This window comes from Rhea pennata, chromosome 3 (assembly GCF_028389875.1).
Source record: "Rhea pennata isolate bPtePen1 chromosome 3, bPtePen1.pri, whole genome shotgun sequence".
NCBI classification, from domain to species: Eukaryota; Metazoa; Chordata; class Aves; order Rheiformes; family Rheidae; genus Rhea; species Rhea pennata.
Window position 1 is genome coordinate 16941749 of NC_084665.1, and position 25833 is coordinate 16967581.

Sequence of the window (25833 nt, forward strand, 5' to 3'; positions counted from 1 at the left end):
CAGTCTTGTGTATTTTATGAGATAGAAGACAGCTATAGTAATTGGTTCCAGACTGAAACCTAGAGTTTAAGAGATTGAGACCTGAGATCACGAATTATATTTTTAGAAATGTATTCTGGGAATTACTTAAACTACTGTGGTTTGTTTATGGTATACTGGACTCCCAAAGCCCCTGTTAAAGTCCAGGGTTGCATTTAAGGCATTCTTGCACAAGCAGGCAGGTAGACACAATATGCAGGCATATAGTTGGAAGTGCAGGGCCTCACTGCTGGCTCTGCACCGGCACGGGGGCACATGGAGAACGGGGAACCAGAGGCCGAAAAGGCATGCTGGCTTTCTCGGAGGGGACCCATGGACCAAAAGGTAAACCTTTTGTTTAACCTGTTCAAGTGAGGAGGCAAATTACTCCCTTTGATCTCCCCTTGGTCTCACCTCCATGCTCCCCTTGGTCTCCACTTGTTTGCACCTCCCTGCTCCCCCTGCTCTCCCCTTGTTCTCGCCTCCCTGCTCTCCTTGTTCCAGCCTCCCTGCAAGGCTCTTGGGCTTATTTTTGGCTCGTGCTACATCTTCTGCACCTTTTTTGTAGCGAAGCAGGACACTTCATTAGGAGGTATGTTAGGAAGTTAGCTTTAAAATGTGCTGAATGTGCTTCACAGGAGGAGGCCTTGTTCTTCTCTCACTTTGGTTTTTACTTTGAGGTAACTGCAGTTATTTTGTTTGGAACTGCTGCTTGCTCGGGCAGAAAAGAAGTAGGCTGAGGTTGTTGTTGTTGCCTTCAGTTGGACAGCTTCTCCATAGAGCTAGCTGGTGCTGACCCTGCTTGCATCTTGAGGACAAGGGTGTTAATTTACCCTTGCCATCTGACAGGATTATACCAGGCCCAAATAATAGCTTTGAGAGCAAAGAACTGAACTTCAAATTGATGTATTTTCTTGTATTTTCTAAACTATTATTTTCAAAAATGAGCGTGAAAATAGTTTTTCTTTCTGTGTGAATGAGATGATGCTGTTGCATTTGGCCTGAGGTATTTATGATTTGCTCCACAGTGTCAAAACACGGTCTATAAAGAGTTTGTTTGAGCCTCTGGTCACTATCCACTTGCTACTGAAGAAAGGATACCAGCTAGGAAGAGACACACAGAATTTTTATAGAGAGAGAGACATCTGTATATAAGGGACTGTGTTTCTAGAAACATTTGTCTTTTTGTACTGTTAGAATGTCAGAAAGCTTTTTATGCTATGTATTAATTCTTGCAAATTGCTTGCCAATTTAATATCAGCAGCATCTAAACAGTAAGTAATTGCTTATGAAAATGAGTGCAAACTAATTTACTGGAATATGTTAATATTCGCAGCACACTTTAGAGCAGCAGGGTATTCCAGAAATACTACTGTCTTGTTTAACTGCAGCTTTCAGGTTGCATTGTTACTATAAATGCTAGCAAAGTCATCACAAAGCCAGCCTCTCATTTAATAGCCATCTTACTGAGACTCAGCCAGTGTGAGCAAGGAATATAGACTGTCCTTTGAGAGCTGAACAGGAGATGAACAAAGCCTTCTAGATTTAAATAATGATTCTTAATTTCTGATTGATGTTTATTAGATGAACATTTATAAGACAGACAGAGAGCTTTCTTTCCCGTATGAGCTGTAAAATTTAATTTAATAAATTTCAAGTCAAATGATATACAACTACTTTTTTAGTCTTTGGGCATCTTCAATTGATTTACTTTTTGTGTGAGATGTAGAAACTTCTACAGAAACAGAAGCTTTATGTGCATCTGTGAAAGAAATATAGTAGTGCAAGAATCCTCAAGACTTGTGTATTAATATACCTCAGCTGATTTCAAAAAAGATCTTTTTAATGTATTGGAGTCATTCATTTCTACCTTTCTTTATTGGATTATGGATTTTTTTTTTGATTTATTTTGTGGTGGTTTTCAAGCTTAGACAAATGGTTATTGAAAAGTGGGCTATTTCTGAGCACATTTCTGCACATAATAATTTTCCGAGTTCCATGTGCTTTATTATTAATATTGCTAACAGTATTATTACTAATAGTTTTCTTAGCATCTTTTTATATGTTACTATAAACTGTTTTGTTAAAGTAAGTCTTCTCAAATGATTGAAGACTGATCTCCATTTCTACAAAATAGAAGCAGTCATAATTTCCTCCAGCCAGAGCATTGGAAGTGAAGGCAAGCACAAAATCAATGTCCTAATTAGACTAGATTAGTCTCCAGAGTTTGGTAACTACTCACTTTTCATGTGTCCACAGATGAACTGAGTCATAGCTGGTAGTGCTGGCATGTGAAATATCATAGTTGACACTTGAGTTAGTCCCCATTGAGATGAATGAATAGCTTACACCTCAGAGCTTTTGTGTCAGGTTCTTTCCAAACACTGTTATGGGAGTCAGCAGTTGAGCCATGCTCCCTAATTACTCAACTACATAAAACAAACAGTGCATAAGATGCTTATTTTTCACTACAGCTCCTTTTTTTCTGAAGCTGGTAGTGAATTGTTGCTTACAACAACAGCATAAGGACTTTCCAAAGAAGAATGATAGCAATTATCATAATGGCAAGACATGTAGCTTTTTTTGTGGCAGACCACAATTGGAAATCTATTATGTAGTAGGACAGAAAGAAGTAGAAAAGAAGTGAATTGGCCCTGCCTGGCTGGCCTGTTAGCTTTTATTCTAGTGGTCTAATCACTGTTAAGATACAAATACTACTGGATCTACTTGTCCCTATTTGTTTGTGCTGTTTGTTTTATGTGCAAATTTGGTAACACAAATAAGCATGGATGCCCCAAAATCAATCTCTGAGATAATGACCAGGAAGTCTTTCCAGGTAGAGTATCGTTTGAAGCTGCTTGATGATTCTTGTTTCTGGGTTTGCTTTTGATCCAACCAGATACTTTTACCTCACACTCCCTCTTTATATGATACTTTTCCAAAGTTTGAATGTGTGTAGTATTGATGAAGACTAGTATTGCTTTTGTATTTGGGTCATTTATCAATTATTACTCTGTGTATCAAATGGATCGTGAAATTTGGAGCTTGCTTATGCTTGTAGTGAGAAAGACAACTCTACAAGGCTGTAGTTAATACATAGCTGGCTCATCAGTGCTTACCCCTGCCACTGAGACTCCTGTAGCAACTGAACCACTGCTGCAGTGGTGGATCCATGTGCTTCACAGAGGCTTAAGCTATGTTTGTTTAGAGATTTAGTATCTATCATTTCATTTTTGTTAGAAGAAGAATGATTGCTATTTTTGCATTTCAGGATGCAACATAACTAAGAAACTACGCTCTTGCAGTTTTTCTTCAGATACAACCTTTGTATATCTACTTGAAAAGGTTCAGAAATGGCCTTGCCAGTCATACCGCAACACCATTTTATCTGCTAATTACTAATAATTATTTAAAGGAGATCATGTATGTTGTTGTACATTTTACTCTTCACCAGCTTTACAAAGAAAAATATCAAACATCATTGCACATTGTCCATAATACAATTTTCAGTTTTCACTAGCGGCTCCGTTCCCACAAACCTTGCAAGTTGCAACCTTCCTAGTAGCATATTTCTATTGCAGATAACAGTATCATCTTGTCTTTACCTATCATCTGACATTCTTGCTGTACTTGTATCATTTTTTCAGTGAATTTAACAGGCTTTTAGTTAGCAATTTTATTTTCAATGTGTGTTATGTGTTTCTTATAAGACAAGTTTTTACTGCTTTTGAGAGTTCTCCCAGTATTTTAGGATTTCTCTGGAGTAAATTATGCACAATTTACCAAGTATGATAATATAAATGCCATTTAAAAATAACTAACTGAATGCGAGGAAGTGTAGCTGGAGTATTGGTAAGGAAGCCAATAAGAATGCATTTCAAGCAAAACATAAAGTAATAAAGCCTCTAGCCTGGAAATACACTACATGATAAAATGGCTTAAGGCTGGCCTTTTCAAATGTTTGTATCTTCATGTAAGCACCTAAACCCCTGTTAAGGACTAAAATTGGGGGGTCAGTTTTCAAGATTGCCAGAAATGCCATGATGCTTCTGAAAATTAGGATACTGCTGTTGATTTTTGAATAAGAACATTGCTTGAGACACTCTTTTGTGTGAAATAATGGTATATTTGTTTTTTATTGTTACTATTCCTCTGAAAAGCCATCCCTTTTGATGGATCTATATATAGAGAAAGCAACCTCAAAGTGAATTTCAGGTTTTCTGCTAGTGACTTGTGGTGTATGTGAACATCTGTGCCAAGTTACTTTTGTGTAAGATCTGTTCAGATTCTGGTGCATAAACAGTTTGTTTTCAACTTACAGGCCTCCCAGTCTAGTCAGCAAACTTGGAAATGCCATCAGCTCAAGTTAGTTGGCTTGCAAAACTTCTAACTTTTGCCAGGTATCTGTTGAGTTTGAAAGGTCCCTGGACTGAATGGTTTCACATAGGCCACCAGCAGATGGTGACAACATTTGGTCTCTGTCAATCTGGGTAGTACTTGAGCTGAAGTTCCACTTTTTGCATTCTGTTACAAATCCCTTTAGCTAACCAATCCCTTAACTACGTTCTTTTTGCATGTTGGCACAACTATTAAGCCATAAGAAGCAAATCAATGGACTATGCAGTCCTGTCATCCCACAAACGCAAGTACCGTTTATTTTAATAGAATTTACCGTAAGAGTAGTTAAGTTGCAATATAAGGCCTGGACATTTCCTAATGTAAGGAATATGGGGACCAGAACATTCCTGTTGTCTTCAAGGATTTTTTAGTTTACTAGTTTCATTCTTTAGTCTGATAATGCCTTTATACTGCATGTATGCTAAAATATTTTTCATCTCATGGATTTCTCGTATGTGTTTCCCCACAAAGTAGTTCCCACTTCTCTAGACCATTCAAGAAATTTAACTGTATGTTGGCAAAGCTGTAGGAGGAATAAAACCTTCCCTTATTGATAGACATTTGACTTTTAATTTCCATCTGAATTTTTGGCAAGCTTTCAGAGTCAGACATATTGTATCCTTGTTACCTTTAGTAGAGTTATAATGGATTAAAAGGTTTCATGTTGGCTGCAGTATGACATTTAAAGCAGTCTTTAATTTCAGAAATATATCATTTTCTAACCATCCAAATTACATAAAGGTGCAAGGCAATAATGGGGAATTGCTTGGCTTACAGTTCATACAGAAATGTTCTAAATTCATTTTGAACCACTATCCATGCTTAAAAAGTATTAGGTAATAGGCAGCAAGTAAAAATTTTTGAACTAAGAGATGCTGGAGATGAGCAATAATGGTCCTTTACCAGTCTATGTCAGATTTACTTTAAAAAGCCTGTATCCTTTCATAAAGGAAGTCATAGCTTTGGGGTAAATGAATATGATAATGAGACTAAAACAAACTCAGAACTTTTTATTGTGGATATTTGAAAGATGATCACAGTAATTTTACAGAATCATTGCCTAAATATTACCAATTCTATGGGCATTTTCTAAATTGACTCATGTTTTGTTAATAAGTCAGATGAGCAGATACTCCAATTTCTACATTATTTTAGCAGTCTTTTCAGATAGCTATTGCTTAGCCAAAGTTCTTTCAAAATTATATTCACTTTAAACACCATTGAAAGTTCTTAGTTTGATATACCTACTCAAACTGAGTAGTACTTTACTCTCGTTAAGTGATGCAATCTAAATCAATGGGGTCATTCAAGGCATAAAATGCTACTTGATTTGAGTAAAGATATTAGAATCTTATTCCAATTTAAAAATCTTTTTTTTTCCTTTGAAACATTGGTTTTAACCATTTATGTTATTTGTGATGGTATGAATGAAGCTAACTTGTAATACGGATGTTAGTTGGTTAATTCTGTATGGATATATACATCTTCTGTGTTATCCTTACTCACCAGTTTTAGTTCTTTATAAATCTATTATATTTAGTTCTAAGTAACCCTGTTGAAAGCAATACAGCTATATATCCTCATTACAGATATGATACACACATGACATATTTTGCCTTTGTATAGGAACAAGTTGTTCCAAGAGCAGCAAAACTAGCAAATCCCGATTTCTTGTGAAATAGTGCCTTGTTTCTCAAATGTTACCATCTCTCCTTGCAATAACTGCAGCTTTTGTCCTCTCCTCCTCCCAGTGCTCTTGATGACATGCTATGTGAGTGGCACAGCTATTCAGCTAACATAGCATACTGAGTGTTTTGCCCACCCCACCAATATAGAGCTGTCAAATGCCCTACAGGTTGTTGCCATACAGAAGGTACGGTGGGTGAGCTCTGCAGATTTCTCCTTTACCCAGTCACTGATTTTCATTCAACTACTAAGAGTTAATTACATTTGAAATTTCTACCTCCTTCTCCCCCAAATTTGGCTGAACCTGGCTATTGGATTGAAAAATTATTGGAGGATGAGCAAGGACAGTAGAAGTGTGGTGCAGCTGCGTAAGCTTCTTCTCCATAGAAAAATGCAATGAAAATAGGATTTCACATTTGAAATTGAGAAACTAAAATTCCAACAGCGATTGGAACTGCAGTGGGGTAAATTTTCTCCCACTTCATTATGACTTGCAGTGTACAATATAAATGACAAGATATAAACAACAAAGGTACAAACAAGGAAGGTTTGTATAGCAGCTTTAATGTTTAGAGGGTCTTAAATAAGTTTTGACATTTTTCTTGCATGGACAAAGCATTTCTCTCTTCCATTACTGACATGTATTTGGGCTGAGAGAGCTATGACATGACTTATTTAATGTCGAAGCATTCCTCTAATTTCTCAGGAAATTCAAGGTCTCCATTTGTAATCTCTTTCCGTCCCCGTCCACGCTGCAGCCATGCTGAAATGTCTCCTCACTAATTTGTTTGATGTTTGAAGGCTGAGGCCCTAGAACCAACTTGGCAATAATCAGTGCTGATGACTTAATATAATGCCAGTCCCTGATGCGGTGATAAAGGAATTGAGATTTCAGTCCTTAATGCTTCAGTGGCCTCTGGCAGTGTGGAGTGGAAAACCTTTTGATGCCTTGACTCAAATAAGAGTTTTAATTTGAATCAGTCCACGCTTCAGTCCAAGTGCCTGAAGGCAAAGGTGAAGATGCATTTTTGTTAGTAAAGCCGATGGCCAATGTCATGTGGAGCACTCCTTTCAGTCAAGAGTCTGTTATCAGAAAGTCAAATTGTGGGAAGACCACGGGGTCATTGTATGCGGGTGAGAATGCTATTGTGTCATCTACAAAGGATTTTCCAGACCATAATACTCTTCTAATACTGTAGCCGTAGACTGGAGGAAAGCAGGAGTAAGAAAGGAGTTTTTTTTTTTATTTTATTTTATTTCTTTTTTCTTGTTTGTGTTCAGTTGGTTGGTTGGGAGGGAGAAAGGGAAGGACATGGTGCTGAGCTGGTTAAGCTCCCTATAGGAACTTTAGTGATCCGAGGTAAAGACTTTGCTTCTTTGTTACTGCCTTGAATCTGCAGTAAATGTCATTCCAAAGGCCAGGATGCTCGACTTGACTTCAGACTGTGTTGTTCTGTAATTACCCATACCTTTACCTTGAGACAGCTCTTGGGAAAGATAGCTGAATATAATAAACCATGCACAGCACTTTTATATAGATCTCTATCAAACTTGGATTTGATGTATTGAAAGATGGGATCTGGTAAGAGTCTCTGGAGTGGTTTGAGTAGAACAAATCTATAATATAATGTAAAGCTGCATTTGAATTAATGGTAGTTACATATCATGGTTTCTCTTTATCAAGGGTAGAAGGCTGTGTCTTGTCTCTACCGTTTTAATACTGGCATTGACTAGACAAACTGGAAGAGGCAGCTGACAGCAGCAATGAACTGATGGCTCTTCTGTTTCAGCATCTTGTATATGTTGGTGATGCGGCTTTCTTGACTCATTTTGATGAATTGATGTGGCTAGTGATTGAGCTAATTCATACGGTTACTGTCTGGGTAAAACTAGCTTCTTGACCATAACTTTTAAGTCACGTCTCATGCTGTGAAATTCTAGATTACAACTGGTGCAGTATTAACATATCCGGAGACTACAGGTGCCTCAGTAGTATCATAGACAATATTGGAAGTTCAGCTTGCAGCAGTCATTGTAAACATGATGTGGCCTCAGACCTACAGGTTTACAGAAAAATGGAATTTTAGAACTTAACTCTGGCATAGTGAAATGTCGGTCCCACGGAAGGCTGAAGATAGGAGAGTGAGATTTTCAGTTGTCTTTATTTTCATCAGTATCTTTATCTGAAGTAGCAAGACATCATTAGTGGAGCTATTCATAACCAGCCCCAGCAGCAACAGGCTTTATCAGTGCTGGACCCCATCATCCAAGACCCCACCATTCAGAAGCCTAAGAGGAAACCTGCCTGAGAAGAAGACAGCATTTCTCTGTTCTTATCCACACTAGCAGTACACAGTCTTTTTTTTTTTTTTTTTTTTTTTTTTTTTTTTTTTTTAATAAAAATAGAAAGAAAGCACAACAGCTTCCCCCGCCCAAAAATCATCCAAGGTTTTTGGAGGGCTACAGGCAATGGTCCCTTTGAGAAACTTCTCCTTGCACATCCCATAAACCTATCCTGTTTTTAAGCAAATTGTACTTGGAAAAGCTTGGTGTAATTGTTACAGTGAACCAGTTACAGTCTGTATTCTTGCTGCTGCCCAGGTTAGGGGGAGAGAATGTACCAGGATGTCATTGGGAAGTGTTCAGTTGTGTACAATCTTCAGTTTGAAATAATTCTTTCGGCAGCCCTTCCCATCTTCTTCCCATGGTTAACCTTAATGGCCATTCCCTTCTCATCTCAGCTCTGTGGCATGTGTTTTCTGTTCTGTGTAAATAATTAATAACACTTAAATCAGAGTCTAAGAAGAAACATACTAAAGGGTTGTTTTTTAATCTACCAAACTGTTAATTTTTAAACACCCCCTTATCCTTCCCCCCCCCCCCCCAGCAAGGTCATCTTTCAGACTTCAAACATTCTTTTCTGTACTTACATCAGAAAATGTGTACAAATCTACATATGGAAAATTTTGTGCATTTTTTCTGAAATGTCAGTTGTGTGCAGGATGAAAATATGAAGGTGAAAGTATAAAAAAATTATTAAATGGAGGTTTATGTGGTACCATGAGCACAGTGTGATTAAAATGCTTTCATACAGATGTTGTATATGTGCATATATAGATTTATACTGTGAACTCTTCACTCTTGCTAATTAACAGTAACCTGCACAAATAGACTCACTGAATTCAGTGGGTTTATCAAGACAAGTAATTTCTTATCTGTGGGAATAAGAGGGTTCACGTTCTATCCCAAAATGAAGTAAAGTACTGGTAACATAGAGAAGGAGGAAAATTAGGTTATTGGATCATTTCTTGTTATAACCAATAATGTTTACCCTTCATATTTTTATAATAGTTAAAGATAGTTTTAGTATCTATGAAAGGGCAATTAGAGTGCCCATTGTTGAAATTTAAAAGGTTCAGTCATTAAGTTTCCAGCAATATCTGGTGGAATCATAGTTCATTGGGCTCCAGAGCTCAATAAAACCGTCACTTTCTGTTGCTCAGCAATTGAAAGCTGCCATTTTCGTATTGAAGATAAACATTGTTACTGGTGCTATATGGGAAAATGGAATTATGTACATTACTCTTCAGTGTAATACATCGTGAAGACAAAATTGGGATGAATATGAGGAAGGTAGAAAGCTATGGGTTTGTTGCTTGATTTGAGCAAACTGTTGAACTCCATCAGATTTAACTTCAGAGCAATAAATATTGAAAAGCTTTGCAGTGATGCACAATAATAGATATAGTAAATAGGCACTAAATAAAATATTCATCTCTTCAGTACTGTATAGGTAAGCTGATGTCCTTGAGTTGCTTCCAGGCTGTACTGAAATTAATAAGCTATTTCATAAAGATGAATTTTGCAAACAAGTAGGGCTTGAGAGACCCAGGCCATTAAAAACCATTACTATATTTTGACCACTGGCAGTTTGTTACAGTAGGAATCATTCTTTCATGGCCAAGAATTTCAGAGAGCTGTATGGGCGTTTTTTCTAAACATTGTGTAGATGCATGGACACATAAAGAACTGTGCAGTTAATTCTGCAGCTGAGAGATAGAACTGGCTTGTTACAAACTTGCCCACTTAGAAATGCTGTGCTGATGGCATTGCTATGCTTGACATGCTAATTCTGCTGCTTTCTGTTCTCTTAAGATGATAAATCCCAAACAACACAGTGCCATAAGCTAGAAAAGGAAAGGAAGGTGGCTGGTTTTTAATGGCAATGTTCTGAAAGGATGGCAGAGACATCAGGTTTGTCAGAGAGCATAAAAGCCTTTGTGGAGCGAGTGAAATAGGTTTCCTCTGTTGTTTCTTAACAGATCTGAAGCTGATGGTAAGCAGGGTGGTTCTGAAAAATCGCTAAGTTTCTACCGTTTAATAGTTAATGGGAGGTTGGGCTGTAAGCTGAGATCAATCCCAAAGTAATAAATTTTACATTATTATATTTGTCTTTCTTGAAATATAAACACTAGAGGACCTATTCTCAAATGGCTTCCGACCCATTTTTTCATAATTAATACAGGAAATTCAAAGAACGTGACTCACTGTGTAGCTTAGACAAAGGCAGATCTGTATTCGTCAACACAGATTAATTAGCCTGTTATCAGACACTCAGCTAGTATGAAGAGCTACAAAATAGAGAGTTATGAAGAAGGGAAAGCTTTGATATAAAAAACATAAACTACACGTTATTTTGTATAAAAGACAATTTTAATGTTGATTCTGAGTAGTTAGGATCTGCAGCAAGATTTATCCAACTCTACTCACATTGACCTTGGCATTAGTGCAGCAGTAGTACGCGATGAATTGCTCTTCCTCCGTTTATTTGATGGGCAGTACATAGCTAAAAACTGACCAAGGTTACCTTTGAATGAGAATATCAACAGAGTCTGTCGTTATTCAGATCTGGAGACTTATTTTTGGGTCATTATATTCAATATGACTCTCCATCGCTTGGCAGGCTCTTTCTTTGTCTTCTTTATTCTGTAAACACATCTGTTACAACCAAGAAAAGGAGAATTATGCCCTCCCACTTAAATCTTATGCGCTGTTTTAACAGTATCATGTGTGACATTGAAGCGTACAGAGTTGTTTTTCTTAGCCTTCCCGTTTTTGTTACTTACAAGAACCTCGTTCATGGCCTGACACGATATTTTATGAAGTCAGCGAAAAGACTGTCACTAATTTGAATGAGCTTTGGGTCAAGCTCTCAGTTTTTCAGCAACACAGAGTAAATCCTTTTCCTGGGGAGATTAATGTGTCAGTATCCAAAGTCTGTCACTCCACAACTGGCTCCAGTTTTGACCATCGGGAGTGATACTACCTGTCCACCGTGTCTTTGCGCTGCAGCGCCCTAGCCCTGGAGATTCAGCCATCCTTGCTTAATAGCGTGCACCAAACTATTGCACATTTCACAGGACTGTGTATGGAAAAACAGGGAGGGGAGAGAGGGAGGATAGCTTTTTGTCATATAGAGCCCACAGCCAGCCAACCTTTGCCCATATCCATAAACAACCCTCTGTACGGCACAGCCCCTGCTGTCACTATACTTGTACAAATCCTTATAATGATGATAAACTCTGATTTCTCTGGGAGTGTGAGGAGAACTGTAGATATCAGATCTGTTGCTGTGTTTGTCTTTGCTAAAGAAAGTTGACAAGTCTTTCTACCACACATGCAGGTTGATATTTTACCAGAAGGAAAGCAAAGCCAAGGGATTTATTTGAAGCACAGCGCAGTTGCACAAGACTGTTGATTTAAAATGAGTTTTACAGTTTTAAGTTCTACACACAGTGCACAAAATATTAAAAAATGATGGTACTGGAAAAGCGTGAGTGAGTAGGTAGGTAATTCCATACAGAAAAATGAAATTAGAAATAAATAAAGGGTATCTTTTCAAAAAGATCAATAATATTTTTAGTTTGAGAGAGACACAAAGCAATCTCTCTCCACAGTAGGGTAAGATTCTGACACAGATGGAGACTGAAGGAGTGATGCAACTATACAACACTTCTTGTTTTCAGCTTTAAAAATCTACATCTCTATGGGGTTTTCAACCCTTTTGTATGCTCACAAAATTGTCGGTCAGTCTTGTAAGAAAGTAAGAAAATGACAGCTTTTTGTATGCTGCATTGTGCTTAGTCCTTGTGTGGACATGGAAAGTATGTAGTGAGAGTATCTGCTGAAATAATCTGAGTTAAATGTAATAAATCTATGAGTATCCACAAGGTGGGACAATCTAGAACAGCTAGTATAACTAGCTGTTACATCTATTTTTATCATGCTCTAACCTCTCTTCCTAAGCTTTTACCTCTCTTTACAGAAGAGAAGTGTACAGCCTATAGTGACCTTATAAATGAATGATGAAATGCTCACTTTGCATGCTTCATGCTGTTGTTAGGATACAAGTTCTAAATGGGTGTGCTGCTATTTTAGTTCTTAGGAAATATACTGGTAGCAGTTGGTGATGAAGTTCAGTACCTGAGTGTTGGTGGTCTGAGATTACAATGCTTGTTTAAAATAGATTATAGATTTTGTAAGTGCACTCTGGAAATAATATGCAAAGATTTCCACCCTTGTAACTTACACATTGGCATTAATGGCAAAAAAAGCCATTGCTTATTTAGATAGTAGATTGGTATCTTTTTGTCCTGGCATGTTTTCCACAGTAAAGCATGTTTCTACCCTTTCATGTGTTACCTCTGTCTGCAACAAGCTGATAAACCTGAGATCTGTAAAAGTCTTACTTGAATGCATTGGATAAGACCTTACTTTGCTGGGCATGATGATGTATCATGTGGTGCGTGGCATTTTCATTGCATAAACCAAGTTGATATGTGGAGCTGCATTTATTGTTGATCATGGGATTACTGGAATTACGTGATTTCTTCTCCATGTAGACCTCGTTCGGAAAGCACTGGGCTCAATTCATCCCTGTTCAGCACATCACAGATGCATGTTCTTAACTTCAAGCATATGTATTTCCGAATCAGAGCCATGGTGTTTTAAGTAGCTGTACATGCAATTAAATTATATTGTGTTGATTGCACTACATAAAAAGTACTAATATTTATCTTACTGCAAAATTTTGAGAACTACAGGCCCCTTCATGTTGAAATATAGCCTTGTTTTGTTTTTTGAATAATGTGTTACAAGAGAATAGCTTGATTTTTGTAGAGCACGTATTTTCCATATGTGTTTACACTGATACAAGGAACTAATTCTCTTTATTTCTTTTTTACAGCGGGAACAACATATATATTTAGCAAAGGTGGTGGACAGATCACTTACACGTGGCCTCCTAATGATCGGCCAAGCACTCGTGCGGACAGACTGGCCATAGGGTTTAGTACTGTTCAAAAAGAGGCCGTGTTGGTACGAGTGGACAGTTCTACTGGGCTCGGAGATTATTTAGAGCTGCATATCGTAAGTATTTTTAACAAGTGCATGTTATTTCTTTATGTCTTGATTGTTCTTGTATTAGTGGCGTTTGTTTTTGGTTTTAATCTAAGTACAGCAGTTTGTTAATTAACCTTTTAGGGTTAAGAGTGAATTAGATGATAATGGCCTGTAGCATACAATACTCTACAGGATTTCACACATTATCAAAATGGTTCTTACTTTATACAAAGCTGCCTTATATGGCTTTTCAATTAAAAATCACATTGTAGTACCTGTACAGATATAACAGTTTACTGCAATCTAATTACATAAAATGGGATTTAGCAATGTCAGAGGAAGGTGCATTAATTCTGGAGGATTTAATCTGAAACCTGTTGGGGGAATTGCAGTATACCACAATTGACTGTGCTCTTTCTTAACACTGGAAGTTATCCTGTGTTTTCACCATTGCTGTGTGATGGTAAATCTTAGGCAGAAAGTAAGGGTGTCATGCTGGGAAGTCCAAAAAAGTAATTTCAGCTACCTAAAGCAAATAACTAGCAATCAGAATCGGAAGTACCTGGATTTTTTATGGCAACATAAATAAACAGTCAGTTAAGATAAACTTAACTAGGGCAGTATAAAATTTTGTTGTTTAGATTAATCTCAACTTTGTTAATGTATTAGCTTGTTTTTGATTTTAAAATCTTGCTGTTTTCAGAACGAGAATAGTTCCTCTTGAAAGAAATTACTTATTGATCTATAACCAATTACACTTTTACCCTCAGAAAGTATTCTGCAGTGATCATTTTCAAATCATAAGGAGCAGCACTACTAAATAGAGGGAATTATGGCATTCAATCTTCCCGGGTTCCTTATTTCTGTAAAGGCAGTCTTGCATTGTAGACCAACATGATTCTTTTTTTTTTTTTTTTTTTTTTCCTGACTTAAGTAAATAAAGAAAGAAGGCCTTAAATGGAATTTAAAGGTTGTCTATACCCTTCTCTTACATTGACATGCATGGCATAGTACAATCCTAATTTAAAAATGTGAACCAAGCAACTTCTTCCAGATGCCAAAAAAGCTGAAAGTTCTCATTTTTCAAGGCAAGTTTTGGGTTGCTGAAGAGAATTTAAAAAATTGCTTTGCCAAAGCCATGCCTCACATCAGGTGCCTAGTCATCAGGTGCCTGTTTCTTGGCAACCTGAGGGCAGGTCCACCCGCTGTGGAGTGCACTATTGCTTTCTTCTCACACTGTTATCTTTTTCAGTAGTACAGTAGTACTTTAAAGTATACTTTTCTTGTAGATTTAATATATATGAAGTTTATCAAAGCAATATTCGTGCAATCTTCTGTTGAGCCTTGTTTTTTTTCCATTTTAAAATGAAACAGACTGTGATCATTGATTATGAGTTGGAGATCAAAGTGCAAAAATAATTACCAGGTCATAAGTGGTGTTTTTTCCCAGAATAGCTTACATCCATGCTGTAGTAACAGATGGTAAAAGTAAAAGAATAATTGAGAATTTTCTGTCATCATAAACTACCGATTTAATAATGATGAGGAAATTCATATATTATCTTTTACCAGTCTTATGAAGCTTCTGTGAAGCAGGAAAAGGCCTGTTAGCATCATGTTCCATGAGGTGATCTAGGCCTCCTCCTCCTGTCTTTGCAAGAGGCTTTAGCAACCTTCAGGAAGCCCTCTCTAGTTCAGAGAAAAATCCATGATAACTTTGCAGAAATTTCACTGGAAGTAAAGTCTGACCTTCTGAAACTTTCTTCTCTTTATCATTTCTCTAGAGTGGAGATAAAAAGGGATTGATCTGATATCCTAACAAATTTGAAAAGAATTTTTTAAGGGTGGTCAATGTTAGATAAAGCTTGGAAAACTGCTGGGATATAATTTCCCAGAATCTATTTCAGGTAAGGATAATATTCAAAAGGAAGTTGGAAGGCAGTATTTTCAAAGTGCTCATGTTATCTAAGAACATACATCTTACTAAATTCAGTGGAACTGTAGGCACATCTGAGAATTTTACCTGAGGTCTGTTTTAGCTCAGCATGATATTTTGAAACATCATGGTTATAAAAATGAAGAAGAACATAGAAATGGAGAGGCCCATTTATATGCTATAATGGAAAAATGATTTTATTGGAATGAAGTTTAATTTTCTTTCAGTAACTGGAAGCTTCTGTATTAAACTAGCTGTAATAAAGGTAAAAGGTGGATTGTGTTACTCAAAACTTCCATCTTTTGCCAATGTAGAGATATAGCTAAGAATGGCTTATCTGTTAAATAACCAGAAACACGTATAAGATCTGAATGATGGAAGGAGGAAAAATTAGAAGGAAGGAAAATCCTAATTCTGCATGTTCTTTGCATGCACTAACTCATATGTTTGTATAATGAATATGCATGAGCATTTGCAGTATATGCCTATGTACGTGCACTATGCATGCATAACTTAGCTTTGTTTTATACCAGCTATAACTTTGTAATAATTTTGAAGGTTTAATTATTTGGGGATTCAGTTTTTCAGTATAATGGAAACTGATTCTTCTGTCTCTTCTGGAGCTTCCCTGTTACCCAGCTTGGATCCTCTCTGGTGGCAAAATTTAAGAGGGATGTGTGATGATAAGTTCAAATTGTATTTTCAGCAGTATGATGGCAAAGAACAGTTGTAACTATTGCATGGAATTAAAAACTTTAAATCATAGGCTTCATAAAGCCTTTACTAACATACTGAGAAGGGTACTTACTTGGGATGTTTCAGAACAGAGACATGAGAGAGCTTCCTCTTAACCTTCTTCATTCTAGCAGTAGAAGAAGAAATTACAGGTTTGATTAGGTACTTTAATGTGTGCTTGCCCTCCTTGTTATACTGTTTACTTAAAGCTGATGTAAACCTAATAATGAAATCAAGCTCATAACAAATTCTGATTTGGAAAATTGCTACTTGATCATCTGAATCACAGCTTCAGTGTTAGGTTAGAAACATGTTTATTTAAAGTAATCATTTAACCTCCCAAAATAACCATTGTTAGTATAGGAAACATTTAAAATAACGTGCAGTCAGTATTGCTCTTCCTAGCTTTGCTTTTTTTCTTTTCCCATACTCTTCTCCCAGATCATAAGACAGAAGAGTAGATATATATATATAAGTCATCGTCTTTCACAAGCACTCTGCTGTCACAGCCTAGCGTTTCCAGGTTTTCTGTGGTGAGGAACAAAGAGAAATTGGACAAAGATGCTGCAACAACTAAGAAATCTTACTAAAATTGTTCTTTCTGGCGGTGCTGGTAGCATAGTAAGGTGGCATTCTTCAGTGTGCCACAAACAGTATTTACTCTACTAGAAAGTTAAGATTTCCATTGATAGACTTCAGCCACTTTTAAAAATTGTTTTAAGTACATATTTTTGCCATACTTTGATCTTGTGTTGTTAGAGTGGAAGACTTTAAGGTATATGCCAATGTGTAGTGTTTTGTGTACATGTTGAACAGAGCCTGCAGTTGCTATATTTTCCTTGTTTGTGCCCTTTGTATTAGGATCTAAATGTTTTGAGAGCACAAAACCAATGTTTTGTCTTTGTAGTTATTGCTAATTTTGAAATTTAGACTGGGAAGCTTGTATTGGTGACAAGGCCAATAGAGGATTTTAGATCTTAAATCTTTGCAATTCCAGAAGAAACGCTTCTAGCTATGTAAGCTAAACTGAAGACACTTGTGTTACAATCTCAAGCAGAGTGATGACGTAGATTTAGTTACATATCTCATGGATCTGCTGAAGTAGGTGAAGTGATGAGGTGAAGTTTGTTCTGATGGCAAACATCCATGTGTGCCACCAGCAGAAGTAAAATGGATGTGGCAGCAAACATTGCCTAAACTGCTTCCCAGTGAGGCTGGAGAAAAACTCCCCATAATTCCAGTGAATGGAAATCCCACGTAAAATGTATAGTACATGTACAACACTAGAAAGAAATCACTAGATTCAAAATCTACTGATTGTAGGGATATCAGGACAGCTTTCCCCACCCCCATTATCTTTAATATTATTAGGAAAAATATTGTAAGGAAGCTGTAAGCTGATAAGGTTAACACTGTGATGGGAAAGTGTGAGGAACTATTTTTAAAGATGTGGTACCATATTAACTGGAAATGTGTGGGTATGACTACAGACAGACGATATGAATATATGCAATGGAAGTCACAATTAATTTGAAATACTGTGAAGGTGCAGCATTACTGTTATGATAGATAAATCAATACTATATTTAGATTTTCAAAATGTATTTGTAAAGCTTTTGAGGTTATGATTAATGACTAGGTAAACAGTCATATAAGAAGAAATACAGTACACTTTTTAGAAAATAGGGGTTTAGATCACAAACAAATTCAGTTTATACTCTTTGTCATGACTATTTATATATTACATCTATTAAAATATATATGGAGGAAGGGCATTATCATCTGAAACTTTTTCCATGACAAAGACGCAGATAAAATTCAAATGAAAGCTTTTGTGAGTTCATGTCAACTTTGATTCAAAAAATTTCTTCATTTAAAAAAGTTAAGTTTTAATACCAGAGTCCTTTGGTTCCCCATTTTATGAGATATTCTTTTAGTTTTTGTACATGATATACTCAATTGAAAAAAAAATAGGGAAAAACTTAGTATTTTCAAATGAAATCTTGATTTTTATGTCCAAAATTAATACTGATATCAAATGGGTTTGGTTTTCAGCCTTGTGGTCATGGAAAATTCTGTGAAAGTCAACATTTTTCCTGCTCGGTTCTCTGGAACTGTTGGCAAACTGAGAATGACCATTATTTACTGTTCTTCTCCCTCTCTCTTTCGCTTATGCAGTATTATTATGTACCAGGTTTTTAAGAGCTGATTCTTTTAGATTTTATTTTAGATGTACATGATATATGGACACTTTCAATTTATTCCAACATAATGGCTTCCTTTAAGCAAATAGAAAAAAAGTAAAACCCATGTAAGAGTTCATGTTCAAAGTAAAACCAGATCAGACCTCTAGGTGTAAGTGTACAAGAAACTAAAATTGCAAAGTCTTAAGAGTAATTTATTATTCTCTTCTGAGTACTTCACATGTCTTGGGCTAAATACCTAATGGAAAATCAATTGAAAGATTCCTATTGACTTAGCTATATTTGGATCAATGCCTAGAGAGCTGAATGTACCTGAAGTGAAATTGATGGTAAAAATTGCTTTGATTTTAATGGTTCATATTGGAGCTAATTGATTTTCCCAGGAAGAGTTTAATAATCTTACAAAAAAATATTCCCAGGATAATATTTCTTCTAATAATTGACTTTCAGATATAAAATTCCTTATTTATTATGTGTACCTGTGCAATGCTGTGATTCATGAGGGCAGTGATGGCTTATATATGCAAGAAAAGTTAATGATTTTAAAATGTAATAATCACATCCAGGCAGGGCCAAAAAACGGAGAACTAGGTTTCAGATATTTAAAAGCACCGAGCATGTACAAGAGAGACTGAAGTCAATGGAAGCTGAATATACCCAACACCTTGAAAATCGGACCTGTGTCTTATCAGCTCAGTGGATCTCAGTGATCCACTCTGAAGCTCTGGAAAGACTGTGGATCGTGATGGTTAGCAGGATTGTGATATTTAATATTCTGCCACTTTGATGCACAGGAAAATTACTTAAGACTAATGGTATCTGAACTAGAATTTTGCTGATACTTGATGCTGCTTAATTTATTATACTTATATTTATATTTATTTGTGCTTTTTTCAAATTTATATATATTTTGGGGAAATACTGTAGGGAATTTAACTGTTACGGGCAGTGTGTGTTCTTCTCTTTGGGGAACAAAAACTCAGCAACCAGACTATGCGTTAATCTATAAGCTATTTGAAGAAAAATTACTATGAAAGAAAGATTTCTGGACTTGCTTGTGGGTTTGAATAATGAAAGAAGTGCAATCAAAAAAGAATCATTTATGCGACTAGACAGGCAGATGAGAATGCAATTCAATGTACACAAATGTAAGTTAATTAGAATGGGAGCAACAAATTAATCTAGGGAATTTGTGCTAAATGGAGCAATCATTTACCTCGCTGATGAGGTTAAAGATCTGAGTTTGCCGGGAAAAAAAAAAAAAAAAAAAAAAAAGTAAATCACTGAAATGGTCAAGCCATGTCTTGAAAGTATGCCGTGAAGTTACTGGTTTTTATTAGCAGAGAGAGAGATTTAAAAACTCTGAAAAGGATTTTATGATGTAAATTGTTTGTTAATGCCTGAACTTGAATCTTCTGCATGGTCTGTTATGCAAAAGCTATTTTTCGAAGAAAGCTGCTTTTTTGTTTTCCCGAGCAGGATTTAGCACTGAGTGACAGTGGTCAGTTCTTGCCATGAATAGGCCAAGTTGCTGGGAGGAACATGCTAGTTCTCAGTGGAACAGACAAGATTGGTGCGTTACTGAGAGGTGAATAAGGTGAATGGAATTCAGCGAGCTGATACGGTTCAGGGGCTTGGCTGTGCCTGCAGTCACGGAGCACTGCAGAGAGAAGTCCTCGTGCTCGCATGGTGCCTCTGTTTTAACAGTGGGGCCGCTCTGATCTCCTAGCCGATATTTCCTATTTGCAGAAATGCGGTTGAGGGAAGCAGCTCCTTTTGTCTTCTCACTCTGTCTAGGTATAAATAGAAGTTCTCACTTCTTCCTCTACCAATTTCATAAATCCTTTATGCGTCCTACTCCTTCCATGCTTTTGGGAGAATAAAAGCTTCCTTTCCAAAAAGCATACTGGATGAAGGAGTCACCACCTGCCCACCTCGTGGTGAGAGAAAATTGCATGACCTGTAGGTCCTAAGTTCACAGCTAATGTACCATGTATCAGTGGCAAAACATTCCAGCCCTCAATGCTGATGAAGCTCTTGATCTCTTGAGGAGCTTTCCTCTAGCCAAGGTGTAGAACTTGTCTGAGGATGAATAAATATTTAAAACACTTCTTCTGGCTCACACATTTGGTCATATTAGAATCACCCAATAGCAATATGGAAAAAATATGGCACATGGCCCTATTAAGTAAGCTTGAAAGCCAGATGATGGACTCTAGGATCCCTTCTCATCTTGCATATCTCAAGGGTACACTGTAAATGAATTCATCCACTGGTGAACTCCTTAGGATCCAATATTTTGTCATTGAATTTGATGACCAGTCTTCCTTTGACTATGCTGTTGCAAACTATACAAACATGGGACTTCTGATTCAACACAAGGACAGAACATAAATATGGAACTTACTCCTGCTGGGGACTTGCTGAATTTAAATATGGTGATAAAAAGTTTAAGAATAGATGGATTTTGATCTGAGTCAAGTTTTAAAACTACAAGGAATAAGTTAATAAGGAAGGAACAAGGAATATTTAATTTACCATAAATTTGACCAAGGAAAACCATATATTTTTTAGAGATGAAGTGGACCAGTTTGGAGAGGCAAGCAAAAGAGGAAGCATATTTAATTAAGATAAACTTAAAAGAGGCTCATGACCTCTTCGTAAAGTAACTCTCATTTGTAACATTGTCATTTTTTAAACTCTAAAGTATCATATGTATTACTTGTAGTCTTTGTTGCCAGATTCTTTCTTTCTTTCCTTTTCCTCCTTTTTCACTAAGTTTTTTCTGCCATGCACTCTAACAAAAATTCATATGACTATATATGTTCTACCTCTTGTTGCAAGAGCTGCAGTCCCAGTGAATCCCAATGAAAGCAAGTGGCAACCTCCAGGGGTCTCAGTGATAGTATACCAGTTCTTTCCCAAAGAAAGAGAAATACTGTATAGGTAGAGGAACAGAGAATTTACTATAGAGGTAGTCACTGTATAGTTGTACCACATGGAAGACCTTCCTGTGCAGGACCATTGATTAGGTCAATTTAATTAAAGAATAGCAGCAGCAAGAACAAACCAAATAGGCAGGTGGCCAAAATTAGGAGAGATATCCTTAGAATATTTCTTAAGTTATTTATGTACATACTTACCAACTTTCTGGCTTCAGAAAGGAGGACAGGAGAGTTTAATTAATGATGCACAGATAAATTAATAGCCCATCCTTTCTCCATAGCAGCAGCCTACCCAGTTGACATTATATGCTCTTGTTGATGTTTTATTTTTCTCATTGCCTTTTAGTTCACTTCTGTCTTAAAGAGTTATACTTTAAACTCTAATTACGCAAACTGACTCTACCTATCCCAGGTCTAACTATAATCCTTTGAATCCCAAAATTTCTTGTGCTGGTGATTATGCAACATCCTTGCATACAAAGGTTACAGATATGCTAGTAACTTGGCCTTAACTTTTACAGACCCTGCTGTGTATAAAAATAGTCGATGAAAAATTTAGCAGACATTTTAGCAACTGTATTAAGATTTTAAAAATACTTGACTCTTTGCAATAGCAGAACAATTGAGAAGATCACCTAACAAAAGAAACACAAAATCTTAGGAAATTATTTTAGTACATGCTTATTTGAAGAATGAATGCTCTGGATGACTGCGGATCGGTTTCCAGGAGCTAGCCACTTTTGTCCATCAACACTACATGGTCAGTCATATTTCTCTGTTTATTATATATGTTATTAGGCATATGCTGCTTGTTATATCTAGTAATACAATGGGGTCAGCACTGATAATATTTCTTAGCTTGTTACTGTCTAGTTCCAGTCTAACTTTAGAAGGTCACACAAAGAAATATTTGTACTCCCTCTCCCCCTTGCTAGACCTTCCTGGGGTAGTCTGGGCACAAAAACAAGTGGGATATCTGTGGACATTGTATGTCAACATCGTACATTCGGAGCTACTGTTGTGCAGATCATGCAGGTTGTAGGCACTTTGGACTGAGGATGTGTTGTTTTGAAGAAATAGTGACAGATGCAAGCAATGTCATCACTTTCAGAGTATCCAAGGCTAGGCGTTTAGCTCCTGATGGTAGCTTGAATATGTGCGAGTGGCTCTCAGATTGCTGTGACCCATTGAAAGAGGGCTGGGTGTGCACAGAACAGCATCAAGGTGGCATTTCCTACGAATATAAGCCAGAATCAAAGATCTGGCCTATTAACTCTATGTCTTTTAAGTTTATGAGCTTTAAATGAGGGTGAGGATGTAGTGTAAGCAAGAGCACAAAGTACTTATCTAGCAGTTTTTCAAGAACATGCAGTATGAACAATACCATTTTTAATATCAGTCAGAAAGATTAGCCTACTGGTGCAGAACTGGTGTAGGGGAAAAGCACTGCTGACACCCTGAGCAGATTCTGATCCTAACCCCAAATAAATCTGATCCCACTGATTCCTCTAGTAATTAGTCTGACGAAACTGCAGAAGTAGGAGTGAATATGAATAGGGTCTGCATCAGACTGGAAAACTCCTGCTGAAAGGTGAAAGATGCAGAGGCAATTTTGCAGAGCCTGCTGCTTTGCTTCGGGCATTTGTTAAAGTAAACATTGCTATTACAGTTAATCACTTTGTGCTAATAAGGAAAGCTTGTCTTAATACTATTCTGTTTCAGTGAGATACTACCTGAATTGTGACTCATAATTAGTTAATTAGCCCACTTACTTAATTCAGGTTTTGCCCTGTGATGCTTCAGTGTCATCACCAAACTGGAAACCTGTTTTAACATTTAATGCTAGTTTGTTTTCTTCTTCTAGATTATTTTATCATCCTGAGCCTTTCTTACTTTCTGTTTACATCACTGTATCAGTGAGGCACTGCTGTAGTAAAATGACTGAATTTAATCTGGTATACTGGAGAGCAGGACTGAACACACTAAGCCTCGTTCTTACTTCCATCCACGTTAGCTGCCAAACTTTTACTATCTCATTGTACCAGGGCCATGAAGGAAATAATGTCAGAGCAGAGATTTTAACTGGATTTCTTGAAATCCAGGTTTACAACTGTATCTTCATTTGCTTTTCAGTAATATGCCAGTGTTCTCTCTGAACTGAGTGTAACACACTTGACACTAGTGTAGCTCTACTTCTGGTATATCACTGTATAACCACATTCTCCTTCTCAGAGCTGAGCTGCTGTTTCTCTCACCACTAGCACCCCAGCAGTAGTTATGGCTGCATAACGTTTGCCTGCCCTATCAATTTTTTAGTGATTTTTCCCATTCGACAACGTACTGCAGCCACTGGTAAGCCTTTTTGGTTTTTTCCTTAGATCATGCTGGTCCCAATAATTTCTGCAACAATAACAGACATGATAAGGATTTTATGGACTGATGTCAGTTTTCTGGTGGTACAATAATCAGCCTAACAAAAGTTGGGTTTTCCTGGCAAGTGTTTAGAGAACCTTACAAATCTCTGTGTTCCTGAAAACCCGTTTACAGTGCAGAGCTGCAAATTAGCTGCTGGATTACCTCAAGGAACTGACTCATGCATTCCTTGCCTTGCGATAATTACCTAGATGACGCGGAATAAGAGATACCCAGGACCAAAGGGAAGGCACAGTTCCTTCAGTTTTGTCAGTTCTGTGTGAAATTATCCTGCAGCCTTCATCACACCAGTGAGGAACTACTGCCACAGCTTTAACTTCTTGTGCTAGAATTTGTCACTGATGATCTATGCTCAGTCGAGGACCAAGTGTAAGTCAGGATGTCCCCTCAGGGCGATGTAAATCGTGCTGGGTGCTAGCTACCACAGCATTAGGCATTCCCTGTAGTCCAGGGAAAGCTGCTCCTTGTGGACGGGGAAGGCAGCCGTTACCCTGCATTCCCGCTGCGGTGGGCAGCTGTTGGGTCCGGCACCATCCAGGACCACTGCAGTGGGGGGTGAGGCTGCAGCATTACACCTCCAGCGGGTCTTGTGCACAGTTTGGGGGCTGGAATCTCCTTTCTGTTTAGCCCTCACCCTTGATGGACTTGCTACTTTCTGCTGATGCGCTGAATGCTACAGACTGCATCTCTTGTGAAACACCAGTAATATCCTGAAGCCTTATGGTCTGGAGTTCCCCACACAGGGTTTCTTTTCTGACACAGTGAATTCTAGGGAATGACGGAGAATTCCTGGAGCAAAGGCACCCAGGCTTTTCCTTGCAGAGCAGATGAAAATTTTAAGACTCGCTGTGGTTTATGTAGTGGTGCCTTTTCATTTAGGGACAAGCACAAAGAGCATTATCATACATGAAGTTACTTTACAGTAGCTTCTACAACGAAAATAAAAAGTGAAAAGATTATCCTATAGAACCTTAATAACCACTCAGCGTATTTGATAATGTCACTGCTGTCGGTATCATATTCACCACTGTGTTTAATAGCTGAACAGATGCAGCTCACTAGAGCACCACATGGTACTCAGCAACAGGGAGTCCCATTTGACAAGTTGGTTTTGTTTTATTTCCTTCCTAGAGCATCTTCCCTGATATCTCAAGTTTCAATAGTGTTTTGATTTGTTGTTCAGCAAGCAGAAAATGGCAAGGGGATTCTGTACTGCTTTTTTTTTTCTTTTTTTCTTTTCCCCAAAGTAAGAGTTTTTTGGACTTTTCAGTGCAAGTACTATGAAGTTTCCACTAAAACTAACTGTAAGGAATGTTTTGATGTAACACTGTCAGTCCTTGATTTGGAAGGATTTGTTTTTAGCAGGTGGTATATATCTACATGCTCATGTTCTTTGTGAGATAGCAGCTTTCCTGAGTTTGGGGAGGTAGTCTGTGGTTTTCAGGAATATCTTTTTTTTTAATTGCAAGGTTTTGTGTACATGTTTGCAAGTCACTCTGCTCAATGAGCAATAACTCTTGGCTGTAACAGTGCCAGGGGATGCTTCAGTCACTTGATGCTTCTAGATTTGTTCTCTGTGGATCAATTCTTAGGAGCATTTTGAGAGCTACTTTCCAGTCTTCTAATTGCTTGCCTGGAAAAACACCTGATATATACTCTGAGGCTAAAGTAAGATGGCTCCACACTTAATATATTCTAGAAAATCACAGGGCAATATAGAGTAGGTAATGAAATATGATTTGTGTATTTGCTTCCATGAAACATAATAAAATGGGAACAAGACTAAAAGCACTGCAAGAATTAATGTTATTCATCCCATATTACCCGGTCCATAAATAAACTGAGAGCCTTCCCCTGGTTATATCTCCTGTTCCTTATTAATGCGATTATATAGTCAAGGTTAGAGGCTGCCAAGGGCTGAATTCGTGGGCAGTGTCTTCACCAGAAATGAAAAACTATTGCAGCTTTGATATGTGATCAACTGATATGCTGCTTGGGAAGATACTGGTTAAAAATTCTACTTCTTTGCCTAATTACTTTTTTTTTAACATTTTGTTGGCTATTTAGATTGACATTC

General features: G+C 37.3%; 1 protein-coding gene across 3 annotated transcripts in view; it reads left to right on the forward strand.

Annotated features, from left to right (window-relative positions):
• Positions 1-25833, forward strand: part of LOC134138276 (neurexin-1) — a 463858-nt gene that overhangs the window by 236497 nt on the left and 201528 nt on the right. For all 3 annotated transcript variants that reach the window (XM_062571701.1, XM_062571700.1, XM_062571702.1), the window contains one exon: positions 13349-13530. In XM_062571701.1, coding sequence (XP_062427685.1) covers positions 13349-13530 — 182 coding nt within the window. The remainder of the gene's footprint in view (positions 1-13348; positions 13531-25833) is intronic.